Source organism: Lycium barbarum, chromosome 9 (assembly GCF_019175385.1).
Source record: "Lycium barbarum isolate Lr01 chromosome 9, ASM1917538v2, whole genome shotgun sequence".
NCBI classification, from domain to species: Eukaryota; Viridiplantae; Streptophyta; class Magnoliopsida; order Solanales; family Solanaceae; genus Lycium; species Lycium barbarum.
In genome coordinates this window covers 22,490,561-22,505,947 of record NC_083345.1, presented here as the reverse complement: position 1 = coordinate 22,505,947, position 15,387 = coordinate 22,490,561, and the positions used below count along the sequence as shown (strand labels likewise).

The 15,387-nt window shown below is 34.2% G+C and overlaps 1 protein-coding gene across 1 annotated transcript; it reads right to left on the bottom strand.

The window, feature by feature from the left end:
* Window positions 1–117: 117 nt before the first annotated feature.
* On the bottom strand, window positions 118–4,782 carry LOC132610140 (guanine nucleotide-binding protein-like NSN1). Its single transcript, XM_060324422.1, has 9 exons — window positions 4,624–4,782; window positions 3,794–4,038; window positions 2,988–3,117; window positions 2,694–2,867; window positions 2,081–2,310; window positions 1,651–1,918; window positions 1,382–1,561; window positions 1,043–1,257; window positions 118–643 (listed from the first exon to the last, which is right to left on the bottom strand). Exons 1-9 carry the CDS (start codon window positions 4,640–4,642, stop codon window positions 266–268), a joined length of 1,839 nt encoding a protein of 612 aa, XP_060180405.1. The 5' UTR covers window positions 4,643–4,782; the 3' UTR covers window positions 118–265.
* Between the last annotated feature and the right edge of the window lie 10,605 nt (window positions 4,783–15,387).

Here is a 15,387-nt window from a genome sequence, read left to right as displayed (position 1 = left end):
AACTTGTGATTTTCAAGTTAGTCATGCAAAATTATGTGTCCGTGGACTTGTTTACATATTCCATCGAAACTTATGTGATACCGTAGCTCGGGAAAAAAAAAAAAAAACAAGATGCAATAGACAAAGGCCTTCGTGATATATAATTGCCTCAATTTAGCATAGCAAGAAAGAAGATGGTCTCTGTAATCAAAATTTTACAGCGCAAATAAAACTTAGCAACCACAAAACTGATTTTTTAGGATAGTTCCTAGCTGGGAGTTTCTCTTCATTCATTATCCAACTCAACCCCAGATGGCAGATCAAATCTGTTGTTCTTACTTCCATCAGTTGCTACAGCTTCATCATCGGCATCATCCATGGCAGAATCCTTCTTGATATAATCTACCTTAAAGTCATAATCGTCGTCCATCATATCACTGGCAGATGAGGGCTTGTCTTTCTTCCTCCTTTTCTTCTCAGCTTTTCTCTGTTTAGTGTTCAACATGCCTTCCTCAGCGTATAACTTCTCATTTTGTCTACTACTGGCACTTTTTCCCTTCGTCTGGCCTGCATCACCGTCTACTGAATCCATTGGCTCGTCTCCGTTCTCACTAACAATGTTTCCTGCTGTACTATCATTTTCAGCCAATGGCTGCTGTTTGTCCTGAAATGCAAATAGGCAACATAAGTCTGTCTCTTCATGTTTTGAAAAAATAAAGTTGACTATAGATGTGACAAGCATGATCTTAAATGCAGTAAACAACATTGAAAAGAAAAAATGGCATCTGACAGGCTTTATATGTTAATTGCACTCAAAGCTCTTATCCTGCAATTTTGCGGGAAAAAAAATCAAAGATGAACTTGTAACCATGTTCTTGGGAAAAATATTGAAACAAAATCTCCACTTATAGTTAGTGCAGCCTTTAAATCACAAAACTAGATGCATTCATCTATAGATTTATAACATTTGAGGTTCAGAAATGATCAAGGGAACAGCAATTACAGAATACACAGGAATTAAATACAAATAGTATTCTTAGAAGTATAACGAGAAATCGCTTACCTCTAGCATATTCTCATCAAAGTTAACGGGCCGATTTGATGGAACTTCAACTGGGTTAAAATCGTTGACAGATTTCAAGCTTCCAATAATTGAGGATTCACTTCCATAAACTTCATCGATATTGAATTCTTTCCCAAGTTCTGAAACTATCTTGACCTCTGAATGCTCCTCCCCCTCGTTCCTGGTTGGGGGCAAGGTGTAGTATGGAATTTTCCCTGGAATGTGTAAACGGGACATCAGATTCTAATAATACGGTGCTATCATAAATGAGCATGAAATTCTCTCATATTAAGGAAGTTCAAAATTCTTCGAATGAAATTAAATGGTATTCACACATACCCTCATTCCAGTCATGCAGAACGATCCTTGCAGCAGCATCAACATCAACAATTCCTCCCTTTTTGAGCTTACCCCTAACCATAGCAACTTTCTGAAGAAAGTCATCTACTGAATCAAAGGTAGGAACCTTGTATATGGTAACCAACATTCTTTCTGGACAAAGTTTGAGAATCTCCTTCACTGTAAACCCACAGTACTAGCAGTCAGATACATCAATACTATTAAAAGAATAGAATGAGAAGCAAAAACGGGAGACGAAATCCAATTACCAGGACCAACTGGGTCTTCTAACTTCTCTATTCTCTTGCAATTTCGAAGAGCAATAGATGCATCATCCTCAGATGCAGACCTAAGCATCACAACACCAGGGCAATCCAGCAATTTAACATTCTTATCTAACTGGACTTCTTGCAAGGATCTCGTTAATCCTGGAGTAGCACCGACATTGACTACGTGAGATCTCTTCAAGCTATTAATCAGACTACTTTTACCAACATTTGGTAGACCAATGACTCCTACAGTGATTGATTTCTTGATCTGCAAGGAATTATCATTAGTGCGAAACCAACAATAATTCAAGCAAACTGCAAACTTAAATAACATGATTGACTAAACAAGAAACTAAAAGATGATCCCCCAGAGAGAACCCCAGGTTAATTTACTCCAGAGAGGACCCCGTAAAGATGATCGCGGATGTACCTCGTGGCTTCGTGAGTAATTCTTAAGCAATTTTATCAGTGTCTCGGCTCCAAGGCAATCACTGGTCTGCAGAAGATTGCTAGTCTTACTCTTACTCTTACCAGCCTTTGAGGAAGACTTCCAACCCAAGTTTGACTTCTGTTCTTGGGTGCTACACTTGAAAGCAACCGTTGGTAATTCCTCCCTTAGATACTTTAGCCACTTTTCTGCAGCTTCCCGAGGAATGAGATCTGGAGAAAGTAGTTAAAAAGTAAAAAATCTAATCCAAGTAAGCATGTAAAAGTACCCTTTCAAAGTTCCTCTACAGCACATTGCATGAACCATCATTAATATAGGACTCTGACGCAACATTTACAGGACCAAAAAAAAAAAAACCAGAGTGTAGGTTGGTGACCTATATCAAAAGGCTGAAGCCGAGACACATACATATTATATTTAGACATGGATTTATACAGATATCACCCATCATCACTAATATCCACTTCTTTGTTATGATTAAATTCAAACCGACAACCTTTTACTTTCTGAAACCTATCTGGGATCAGTATAACGAAAGAGAAATGAAAACCAAGCAGATAGAGGATAATGCTAACAATAATAGAACGAAAAATACCAATCTTATTGAGGAGTAACACAAGATGTTTCTCTGGCCCTGCTTTCATCACCATCTTTTCCATGTCAAGACAGCGGGTACCAAGAGGATCTCGAGCATCAAGTACTTCCAAAATGACATCTGATGCATCAATTACTTTGACCAACTCCTTGTAGAAAGCCCTTTCAGAGTTATCTACATCAAACAATCAACCATCAAGATCAAAGAAAGAAAAAGGAGCAAAACCTCTAATTTCACTCCCACTTCCTTTGCCAACCGACCAATAATGAATATACAGAGAAAGCTTCCGCATACCACGTTGTTTAACAAAAGAAGCTGAGCCATCATTTACCCTTCCTCCAATTTCATTTTCTCTCGTTGAAGTTAGATCTTCCCGTTTGGACTCATCGTCGTCCTCAAGCAGTCCAAGCTTTCTCTTCTTAGCCTGGAAAACAATGTTAGTGGTAAACATGCGGACTAAATATCGCCAGGAGAAAACATAGGAAACTGCAACCCCAATCGCAAGAAACCTATATCGAACATGACACACGAGTTTTTTCCACCATTGAGGTGTGAGTTGGTCTGCCCACTTCAAGGCTGAGATATCCAAGAAGCCACCTATACCTTTGTGAAGGCCCTTAACAGAGAGGCTTAAGTCACTCGATTCCAGTCTGTTAATGCTTTTCTTTTTGTCTGTGAGATATCTTCTTTTTCTTTCGTAGTTCTTTTTTCCTTTTTTGGGGGGGTGGGGATTCTCTTTTGATCCCATGAATTGAGATAACTCATATCATTAGATGTTTATCTCAATTTTTTTGAAATGTCTAAACAAGTCCTATTCCCTTCTATTTCTTTGTATCAAGTACAAAAATATTAGTAAAACCAAGATATTTCATACCACAATATCATTTTTCATAAATTCCACTGAACATCTCAGTACACAAGTAGATAGTAACAAGCATCAACAATCAAAAATTGTAACTTAGCAAAAATACATCCTTTTTTCATTAAATCAACCCGACACAGAGCCTTCAATGCCTCTAAGTCACAATATAAAGCTCAAGTAACACAAAAATCTAGCAAGGCATAGCATGGAAACAACTAAACAAAAGAAAAGTGATTACCCTCTCTTTACGGGCAGCTTTCTTCTGCTCCAATTCATCGATAGCGCGAGCACGACGAGCCTCAAGAGCTTTAAGTTCCTGCTCCTTAAAAGGCCAGTCATTGGGAATTCCTGGATCCTTCTCTACCTTAGGTTTCTTATTGAGACCCAACTTCTTCGCCTCTTTGGCCTTCTTCTTATGGTGCTCCTTTACTTTCCTTATAATCTTGTGCTTCTGCTTCAAACTCACCCTCTTGCTCTTACTCTCTGCAAACATTTACATATTATCAAAACTAACAGAAATTTGGCTGCCCGTTTGTCCATGAGAATTATTCACTTTTTTCCGGAAATTTGAAAATCAGCATTTGACCATGAAAATATCAAAATCAGTTGTACTTGGAATTTGGAAAACTCAAAATTTAAACTCAGGTTTTCCAAATTTTTTTTTTTTGGGGGGGGGGGGGGGGGGGGGGGGGGGGGAATCTATGGCCAAACGCTAGCTAAAACCTTGTTTTCGCTTTTGGTACATTCAAACAACCAAATATTCTTTGCAAAAACTACAACCAAACACAAGTCCAACTTCAAAAATTCCAACAAAGGTGGGGAAAAAAATGGTTTTTATGGCCAAATGACTACTGAATAAGCAACAACAATAACATACCCAGTGGGGCTGTTTCCAATAGACCCTAAGAAGTGTAATTAAAGCAGGATATAAAGAAAATAACGACAGCACAATAGCAAAATAGAAAAAGTAACAGGTAGTAGTAAAAATTGAAGAATAAGATACTATGTAGAATACTAAGACAGAAAATTGAATAAGCAATTAAAAGAATAAAGCTTGCAATTACTTACTCTTGCTTTTCTTCACCATTTTTGTTTTCTTGTGTGAAAAGCTGTGTCTCTGTTCTATCAGAGGTTTAGCGGAGAAGGTTTAGGGTTTTCGAGGGAGCTGCGCAAATACAAGTAAGGACGGGTCAAATATATCGGGTCGGATTTCGGGTTGGTCTGGTGAACCCGAATCGCTCTCTTTCAAAATAAGGGCTAGTTTTGCGCCCTCCATGTGGGATAAAAAAACACTATAATTTCAGGATTAATTATCCCCAGTTTTTATTCCAACCAAACGTGGGATAAGGCGGCACTAAATTTTTATCCCAGAACTATTTTTGCTTATCCATCATATCAAACGAGCCCTAAGTGTTGTTTTAGATGCGGGTAAGACTGAGACGTGAGATGTACACTTAGCTATTTACATATCTCTTAAGAAAATATTAACTCTTAGGCAAAAGTAGGTAATTTGACTAAAATAACCCTAATTAAATAAGTATGAATTTGGTCACTTAACACTTAATAAGGACAAATCTGGAAAAGTAAGGGTAATTATTTATCGATTTGGTAAGTGAACACTTAATTTGAACAAAAAATTAAAGGCTAAGTAGACACTCTTTTTTTAATTGGAGGGAGTATCATTTACTAAGTTTGGGTTATTTATTACTCCCTCTTATGCAAAATAAATTGAGGTTTTAGACTTTGGCACATGGATTAAGGATTTCACTTACTCCTAAAATTATGAGGTGTATTGACAAAAATACTCTTAACTAAGAGGGGCTTTGAAACTAAAACGAGCTTTAAATTTGTTCATTATATTAAAATGTGTCAAAGCTAAATTTGGAAAAGGAATAAAGTACTCCCTCCATTCACTTTTACTTGTCTATTATACTAAAAATAAATTTTCACTTTTACTTATCCACTTTACCATATCAAGAAAAGACAAAGAGCCCGTTTGGATTGGCTTATAAGTTGCTTATAAGCTGTTTTCAGCTTTTTTGAGTGTTTGACTGGCCAGCTTAAAGTCATTTTGTGCTTAAAATAAACTCAAAAAAATAATTAGGCCCATTTGACTTAGCTTATCTAAAGCAGCTTATAAGCTAAAAACAGCTTATAAGCCAAAAAAAATAAGTTAGACTATCCCAACTTATTATTTTTAGCTTATAAGTTGTTTGCAGCTTATAGGCAGGCATAAGCCCATCCAAACAGCAACTCTTTTTTCTTATTTTACCCTTAACACTAATTACTCATTTCCTAATCATTTTCCAGGTTCAATAAGGCTATACACCAATTAATATGGGCATTAAAGTAAAATAAATACTTTATTTATTAATTCTTAAAGGGCGTGCAAAGTCAAAAATGGACAAGTAAAAGTGAACGGAGGGACTACCTTCTTGATTGACTAAAACCTCAATTATTTTGGACTAATTTTTAGAGGTTAGATCCTCAATTATTTTGAACCGGAGAGAGTAGATGTTTGTTGAGAATTGAGAACAGTTAAGATGAAGTAATTCTTTAATATAAGAGTATAGTTGGAAACAATTACTAATAATTATTGTCTTGAATTCCTTATACGGAAATTATTTGGTCAATTTTTTTTTTTTTTTTTTGCTAATTGAGATGGAAAGAGTATCAAAAAAGCACTGGTTTGCTAAAACGTCACTTATTTTGAGATGGAAAGAGTATCAAAAAGGCCCTGGTTTGCTAAAACGACACTTATTTTGAGATGGAAAGAGTATCAAAAGAGCCCTGTCACACCCCATTTTAACCGGGTTTGATTTAGGGAGTATGACGTATTGGTGATTCCTATTTTTGTTTGTTTTAAAGGAGTCGCCACCTAATTAATTTAACGGTGAATTAGGACACCTAGATGTTAATTAAGGCAAAGTTAAAACTAAACCTCAATTAATAGTCTGCTTAACCAGTGTGATTCTAGGTAAGGGCTCTATATTATCCTAAAGGGAAGAGGTTAGGCATCCTTTAGAATCCGTTAACTTACGGTTATCCGACTAAACTTAGGTTAATTAATCAATGTTAGATATAATATTTAAATTCTATAAGAAAAGCTTGTGCAAATAAGACTTGTAAAAAATGTGACAATTTACGCAAAAGAAGATTTTAAAAATGTCATTTTTATATAAAGAAGAAAAGATTTCAAATGATGTCGTAAAAAATGGGATTAATAATTCGCATAAGAGGGGATTTTAGAATACTATTTGAAATAGAAGTTTATGAATGTTGCTAAAATTTTAAATAAGATACTAATAAAATTTTAAAAAGAAGATAATAATTTGTATAAAAGGAGACTTCAAATGCCATAAAATTTGTAAATATTATTAAGGTTGGAATATAGGAAAAAGTGTTGTTTAAAATGAAATTTGTAGAAAATGTAATAATTTGCGTAAAAGAAATCATACGAAAATAACTTATAAATGTCGCAAAGATTTTAATTAATGACGCTAATAGAACTTGCATGAAATGTATAAGTAAAAAGAAAACGCGAGTTTGCGTAATGCTTTAACAAATATTTGAAACAAACTAAACGATGATGTACTGATTGACTTTTGCATTTTTGGAAGTTCAAAATGTTCTTTAATTTCTATTTACGTGTTAGTGATGTTTCGAAATTCTCAAGATAATAATATGTGAATCCTTTAATTTAGAACATATATATGGCCATGTCATTTATTTTGCAAATTGATCATTTTAAATAAAAAGCGTGAAGAGAAGGAAATAGTTTGTGAAATTAATTGTTAGTTCTTTCCTAAGTTGACTACCCATAACTAAGACTAGTCCACTACTTCATCTAAATTAAGAAAATAACACACAAAAAAAAGAGTTAGTCATACAATACAAATTAAATACACAAATATAAACAGATGAATATGTAATTTAAATGGGCTCGGCCCATTTTGAGATTACTATTTGCTGTTGGGCTTCAGCACAGCAGTCCCTTTGAATTTGGGCCACTGCTGGGCTTCGGCCCAGCAAATTTTGTGATTGGATGGCTGCTGCTGCTGTTTGGAATTGGGCTTGGCCCAGGATTTATTCCTTTTAAAACTAGGTTGCGGACAGAGCTGGACAGGGGAAATTTCATTGGGCTTCTAGCCCAACAACGAACGTGAAAAAAAAACGAGTCCCTCGGACTCATCCGCGATGGCCATGCATAAAACGAAAAAAAAATAGAAATTAGTACATGATTCACAGCAAAGCCAAAATATATAATGCGAGTTCAACATACCAGTGGGTTATGCATATATCATGAATATTCGAATATATTTCATATATATATAGTCATAAGGATGCTTAGAAGATTAATATCGAAGGATTCAGTATTGAAATCAATGTAGTAAATAGGATAGTCTAGTCAAGTGTGCACAGAATTGAACAAATCAGGACACTTTATAGGCACAAATCAGTTTAAACAAAGAGAAGAAAGAAGAGAAAGAGGCATACATCCACAGGAACAGTTACGGAGAATAACAAACACCCTATGTTTAATTCTGAATGAAGTATCAAGTTCCTACAGATTCAGTATTTCATGGAAAAAAACCGCACTAGTTCATGAAAAAAAACTAAATCCCTACTTCCCTGGATCAACCCATGAGAACCAAACAAGCACAACTGATAAAATATTAGATGTTATTCTAAAAAAAATGTGTTGACCAGTTCCTGTTAACAAATTTTGGTCAATAAAGACAATCAGACACTTAGCAAACCCCAAAACCTTTTTTTTTTTTTATAAGTAAAGTGATAACAGGCAAACAAGTAAGACATCCAGGCAATCAACTTGTGTCAAATAGTATGCAAATCAGAAGAGAATCTAGAATTTAGCTTTTACCCTTTCTCCTAATCTCATTCTTATTTTTTGAAGTTCATTCTTTCCAGAGAACAATTGGATGTAATGCAAATAAGTTGACTGAATATAAGGCAACCCAGACAGTTTCAAAGAACCAATGTTGACCCTTTCGAAAGGAAGAGAATTCATTATTTTCGAAAAGACGAAAATTCATTACTTAACCATCTGCTAGTGATGAGATGCAAACAGTTTTTAAGTCATGCAAAGCAGTAGACAGGTAGACATGACCAAATTCAGACACCAAGGACATACAAGGCCAAACTCTGGCTCTAACCATTATCTATGAAGACACAAGGCATATCAGGATAAACCAGAATCAAATCAAGCTAACAGACTACAGAGGCACAAAAGATGTATGTGTTCATGCTAAGCTGTCATGAAAAGAACATTGAACTGAAACAACATTCATTTTTTGTATTAAACTGCTGGCATCAAAATAAACATATGCAATTGCATCAATGATTTCTGCTAAACTAACACATGAAATAAGGACAAACCTAAAGTATTATATGGCATCATGTACAGGCAACAGCCAAGCAAAGCCACAAGGAGCAATCTGATGCCCCATTAGCCAAGGCTAGACAACTATGACACAACTAAGCAGTTGAACTAATCTATAACCAATCATTATGGAGCAAATACACCATACTTAATCTGCCATAAGTTAAATAGCCTACATCTAACCCAAACAAAAACATAAATGAATCACTGCAGAACAATTAGAGAGCAAACATTATGCACACAATTAGCAAACTACCAACTAAAATATAGAACTAGTTAAATGAAGGATAAATAACAATTCAGACTTGACTTGCACATTTATATGAATAGGGATAAACAGACATGCCACACTCAACTTATCAATCAGCAGGCCCTAAGTCCAATATTAGTTAAATAAAGATCTCCCCTCAATCAATACTATAACTATTCAGACCAAACAATTCATAGACAGATTTTATTAGTAGTCACAGATAAACTGCAAAACTCCATACTAAGCTGCTAATCTTACTTACATGAATATGTCAACATAGGATGCACTAATAGGTTTGAACACAGGCATGTAACAGAGGCCAAACCATTGCTTAAGAGTGTAAGCAGAGCTTAAGCAAGACAAGTAAAAGTTAAACATGGCCTAGATATTAACTGATACTTTAATCTTACTTAGCAGCATAATAGAGGCTTGATTCATTAGAAACATGGCAGAAATGTAGATGAACAGGATCTAAGGTTAGCAACAGACCAAAGCAGGCATTACACAACAATAGACTTGAATTATTTATAGTATTTTCTTCATCATTTGATCACAACTGTATTTCTATATTTAGCCCAAAATAAGCTAACAAGGTTCGAAACAGGATTATGTCATATGCTTATAGAATTACCCCCCAGGATACCCTTAATATATTTTAAACATGGACAATTACTCTCACCAGAGGTCAAACCACCAACAATGACATACAGGATCTCATGACAATCGGACCATAAATGTAATCAGACAAAAGGTATGATAACAACAAACAATGATGGAGACTCCAACATAGCCCATGTGACCTTCCAGCAGATATGAATATTTAACATTCAAAGGTCTATACCAAGTACTAATAAAATCGAAATTAAGCTAATCTGAATTAAGGCGTAAACATGTAGATACTATTAACTATTAAACTAAAAGAAAAATCTAAAACTAACTAAAACAGGAAGATACATAATGCTACATAAACTACTAAAATGAAATTAATCCAACTGGAACGACAAACATATTGAACACATAAACACTTATTAAACTACTAAAAAAAAAAACTAAAATTAAACCGAATAAGGAAGAGTAGTTTACCTCTTCGAGTGCAACGAACCAGGGTGCGGGATCTTGGGTCTACACTCGAAGGGTTTAAGCACATTCGAGCTTGAAATTACTCAGACCCGAGATGGTAGCACATGCGGCTAAAAAATGTTTTCAAGGAGTTCGATGATTTGTCTCTTGTAAGGGGTTCTTGCGTTTCAAAAGGGTCTTAGTACTTGAGGAATTTAAAAAAAAATGCAACTGATTTCTTCGATCCAAAGGAAAAACCTCCCTTTTTTTCGGGATTTTGGAGATGGTTAAACTTTTGTTTTGTGGGAGCTTTTTCTGTTTTCCGATCCTCTTTGATATCCTCCGTCTTTTTCGATATTCTGATCTGATTTTCTCTTCTCAGAAGGTTTCGAACGACAAAAAATAAAACTTATGTTGTAAGGGGGTTCCGATTTCCTTTTTTTTGCTCCGATCCTCCCTCCCCTTTCTCATTGTTTTTTGTTCTCTTTATAGATTTGTTTGTTTTGTTGTTTTGTACTGAAAAGGGGAAGAAGGATCGGGAGAGAGAGAGTGGGGGGAGACAAGACGAGTGGGGAACAGAGAAAAATGGGAGTGGGGTAGGCGGCGGTGGTGGCGGGGAACAGGGAATAGTGGGAGCGGCGGCGAGGTATGAGAGGAGGAAAGAGATGGAGAGAAAGGAAGAAGAAGAGGCGGAAGCGGAAAAAATGAGGGGAACCCTTTTTAGGTTTCCCTTATTTTGATGAAAATATATCGGACCCGGTCCATTTGTGGACCGGGTCAATTTTAGACTGGGTTTTAAAAGGATGGACTAGTGAATTAAAACATGTACTGGTCTAAAAATTGAGATAAGAAACATGGTCTAGTCCAAAAAATATTAGGAGTTAATCGGACTTTGATTTGGGGTCCGGTAAGTCAAAAATACGGACTAAGTGCACAAAAAATAGTTTGGTTTCTAAATTTAAATAAAGACCTGTTTAAATAACTTGTGTTAAAATATTGCTCGATATGAGATATACAATCATTAATGCTCAGATATAAAAAATGGCGTTGTAATAGCCGTGCAATAATATTTTGAAAATCCACAGTAAAATAAATATTATTATTTAATTACACAAAAAAGATAAATGCGATGCGTGTGCGTAAGCTGGTAAAAAATGCTAAAAAAAATGATAAAATTGTGAATTATAATAATAGTAATAAATAATAATAATAATAATAATAATAATAATAATAATAATAATAATAATAACAACAACAATAGTAACTGCAATAGAATAATGAAGTGCCGGTATTGATGAGAAGCTGATAATTTAGTAAAAAATGACTATATATATATATTTTAATTTTTTCTAAAAATATTAGAGGCGTAAATAGGTATTTTGGAAGAGAGGCGGGACAAAATTGGGTGTCAACAAGCCCTGGTTTGCTAAAACGTCACTTATTTTGGGCAATTCGCGCGAATGCCCTTCAAATGCGTTGGTCTTTAATTTTTGCCCCCGTAATGCGTGGTCTTTAATATTTGCCCTTCTAAGCTAAAAAAATAATAAGAAAAGACGTTACCACCCCTACCCATCACATATAAAAACCTGAAAGTCTGTAACGAATCCCAAACATCCAATTAAACCTATCCATCATTCCAACAACAAACCTTTCAATCGTTCCATCGTTCCAACATTTCACCGGAGAAATCTCCATTGATTTTGCTGCTACAACATCGGAAAAGATAAATACATAATATATAGCGTTTTAATTGAACGTAATTCAACTCAATTTGATGCTTTATTAAGTTTAGATTTGTTAATATTTGAAAATAACAACAAATCATCTTCTATGAACTAAACAACTGATATTTAGTTGAGATTCAACATTGCGAATCATAATTTTACTCAACAACATAGAATTGATCAAATTTATTGCTTTGTTCTGATTTTGATTAGTTTATACGTTCCATTTGATTAGTATACAATGCTCAATGACTTAGACTTGAAATTATAGTAACTTCAGTTGATAAAAAATAATCAGGCAAAGTTCTGAACGTATGCCGGAGGAGGCAGAAGTTCACCTTGCAAAAGAACAAAGTATGCCGCTAGAGTCAAACTTTCATTTTCATAAGCAAAACATCAAGTATACAAGTGTTAAGAACTAGAAAAGTATGCCGGAGGAGGCAGAAGTTTACTTTACAAAAGAACAAAGTATGCCGTTAGAGGCAACTTTTATTTTCATGAGCAAAACAAAAATTTACGCAAGTGTTAAGAACTAGAAAAATATGCCGGAGGAGGCAGAAGTTTACTTTACAAAAGAACAAAGTATGCTGTTAGAGGCAACTTTCATTTTCATAAGCAAAATAAAAAAGTACACAAGTGTTAAGAATTAGACAAGTCTGCCGGAGGAGGCAGAAGTTCACTTTACAAAAGAACAAATTATGTTGTTAGATGCAAACTTTCATTTTCATAAGCAAAACATCAAGTATACAAGTGTTAAGAACTAGAAAAGTATGCCGGATGAGGCAGAAATTTACTTTACAAAAGAACAAAGTATGCTGTTAGAGACAACTTTCATTTTCATAAGCAAAATAAAAAAGTACACAAGTGTTAAGAATTAGACAAGTCTGCCGGAGGGGGCAGAAGTTCACGTTACAAAAGAACAAAGTATGCTGTTAGTGGCAAACTTTTATTTTCATGAGCAAAACAAAAATTTACGCAAGTGTTAAGAACTAGAAAAGTATGCCGGAGGAGGCAGAAGTTCACTTTACAAAAAAATAAAGTATACTGTTAGAGGAAACTTTCATTTTCATAAGCAAAACAAAAACATTATTAACAAAATAACCCCAAAAACACATAAGATTGCATAAAAACCAAAATTATTAACAAGACAACACCAAAAAACCAAGCACACATAAATTAGCTTAATTCATGAAGTTATGCCGGAACAAGCATAACTTTATGCCGGAACCGGCATAACTTCAGTTTACAAAATTACAAAGTATGCCGTGAGAGGCAAACTTTCATTTTTCATAACCAAAACAAAACATTATAAACAAAACACCAAAAACACATAAGATTGCATAAAAACCAAAATTATTAACAAGACAACACAAAAAAACCAAGCACACATAAATTAACTTAATTCATGAAGTTATGCCGGAACAAGCATAACTTTATGCCGGAACCGGCATAACTTCAGTTTCAAAAACCAAGAACTCTGCCGGACCCGACATATGTTGCCTCAGACAAACACATTCTTCACAAAAACCAGATTATTAAATAAAAACAGCAGCAACAACATAAAACAGCTGTTCACATGCAAAACTTCAACGATTCAACAAAGAGAAAACCAAAACGCATATCAAAATCAACTAAAACATATTACGACATTCAAAAAACCAAAATATATACATGGGGAATGAAACTAAAGTTCAAAAAATCATACAGACACTATAACAAAACACTATAATTTTAAATAAAAAATGATCAATTAAATATAAAAAACGATGAAGACAAGGATATCAATTCAACAAATACCAATTTAACATAAAAACAAATATTGAAACGAGCAAAAGATCCAAATTCGTACCTAAGTTTTAGAACAGATGAGACAAACACAAAACAGAGGAGGAAAGAAGAAGCAAAAAAAGAAAAGAAAAGGGCAAATGACGAAATAAAAAGAATTTTAATGGGGTAAGGGTAATTTTGTCAAAAAACTTTCATTAAACAAGCGGCAAGGGCAAAATTTAAAGAAGACATAAATGAGGGGCAAAATATAAAGACCAGCCCAAAAGAAGGGCACTCCGTGCAAAAAATTGACTTATTTTGAGATGGAAAGAGTATCAAAAAAGCCCTGGTCGAAAAACAGCTGTATAATTGAGCAAAAAGTGAAAATAAAAAGTATGGGGTGAGGAGGCTCGAACTCTCGACCTCAGGATTACTCGCAAAGCTATGAGACCTACGCGCTAGCCAACTGCGCCACCACCCCAAGGTGCTAGGTACTTTTCCTTAATCATATTTGACCTTAAAAGCGATAAACTCATATAATCTTGAACTATTGAACTATTTGATTAACTTCAGTCGAGTACTTATTTTTTCGTCAACACACACGTGACAAACATGACTAATTCAACTTCTCCTATTAGTGTAAATTCAATATGCTTACACAATACATAATAAAATTACGATAAATGTCTTTTAAAAAAAAACTTCGGTTTAAATATCAACTTATTAGTGTATCAACATCTCCTCCTCTACAATTGTTTTAATGCAATAGACATTGTTGAGAGTTTGAGACCTAAACAATACAAGTTGATAATATTGGAAAGAGTTGATTGGTAAAATAATTTGAATAGTCAATTTACTCAAGATTTCAAGTAATAATCAATATACTTGTAGTGATGAACATTTATCTTGGTCTATTGAAAAATGCTGAAGATCTTCTAAATCTTGATATGTTGTTGAAAGTTTTTTTAAGCCTTCATATGCCTTTTCCCCTCTAATATGGGGTAGAGAGAAAATTAGTATATTACTATTATATATAAGAGCAAATGTGGGGACTTTTGTAGTCCTCACAATAATTTTCCAATTTTTTTAAAACTTTTTAATTAATTACTTTTAGGTCCTAATCTTATTTATTTAAATCAATTTTTTTGTTTTTTGTTTTTAAGGTCTACTTTTTAAAAGCTATCGAACCTGTGGACTTTTGTAGTCCTCACAATAATTTTCATTTTTTAAAAACCTTTTAATTAATTACTTTTAGGTCCTAATCTTATTTATTTAAGTCAATTTTTTATTTTTTGTTTTTAAGGTCTACTTTTGAAAAGCTATTGAACCTCCTACCTCATTTTTCATGTTCTTTGGTTTTCTGGTTGATGCTCGATATCCGCATTTGAGCCCAATTAATCCAGATAATCTTATTTATTTAAGTCAATTTTTTTGTTTTTTGTTTTTAAGGTCTACTTTTCAAAAGCTATTGAACCTGGAGACTTTTGTAATCCTCACAATAATTTCCATTTTTTTTAAAACCTTTTAATTAATTACTTTTAGGTCCTAATCTTATTTATTTAAGTCAATTTTTTTGTTTTTTGTTTTTAAGGTCTACTTTTGAAAAGCTATCGAACCTCCTACCTCATTTT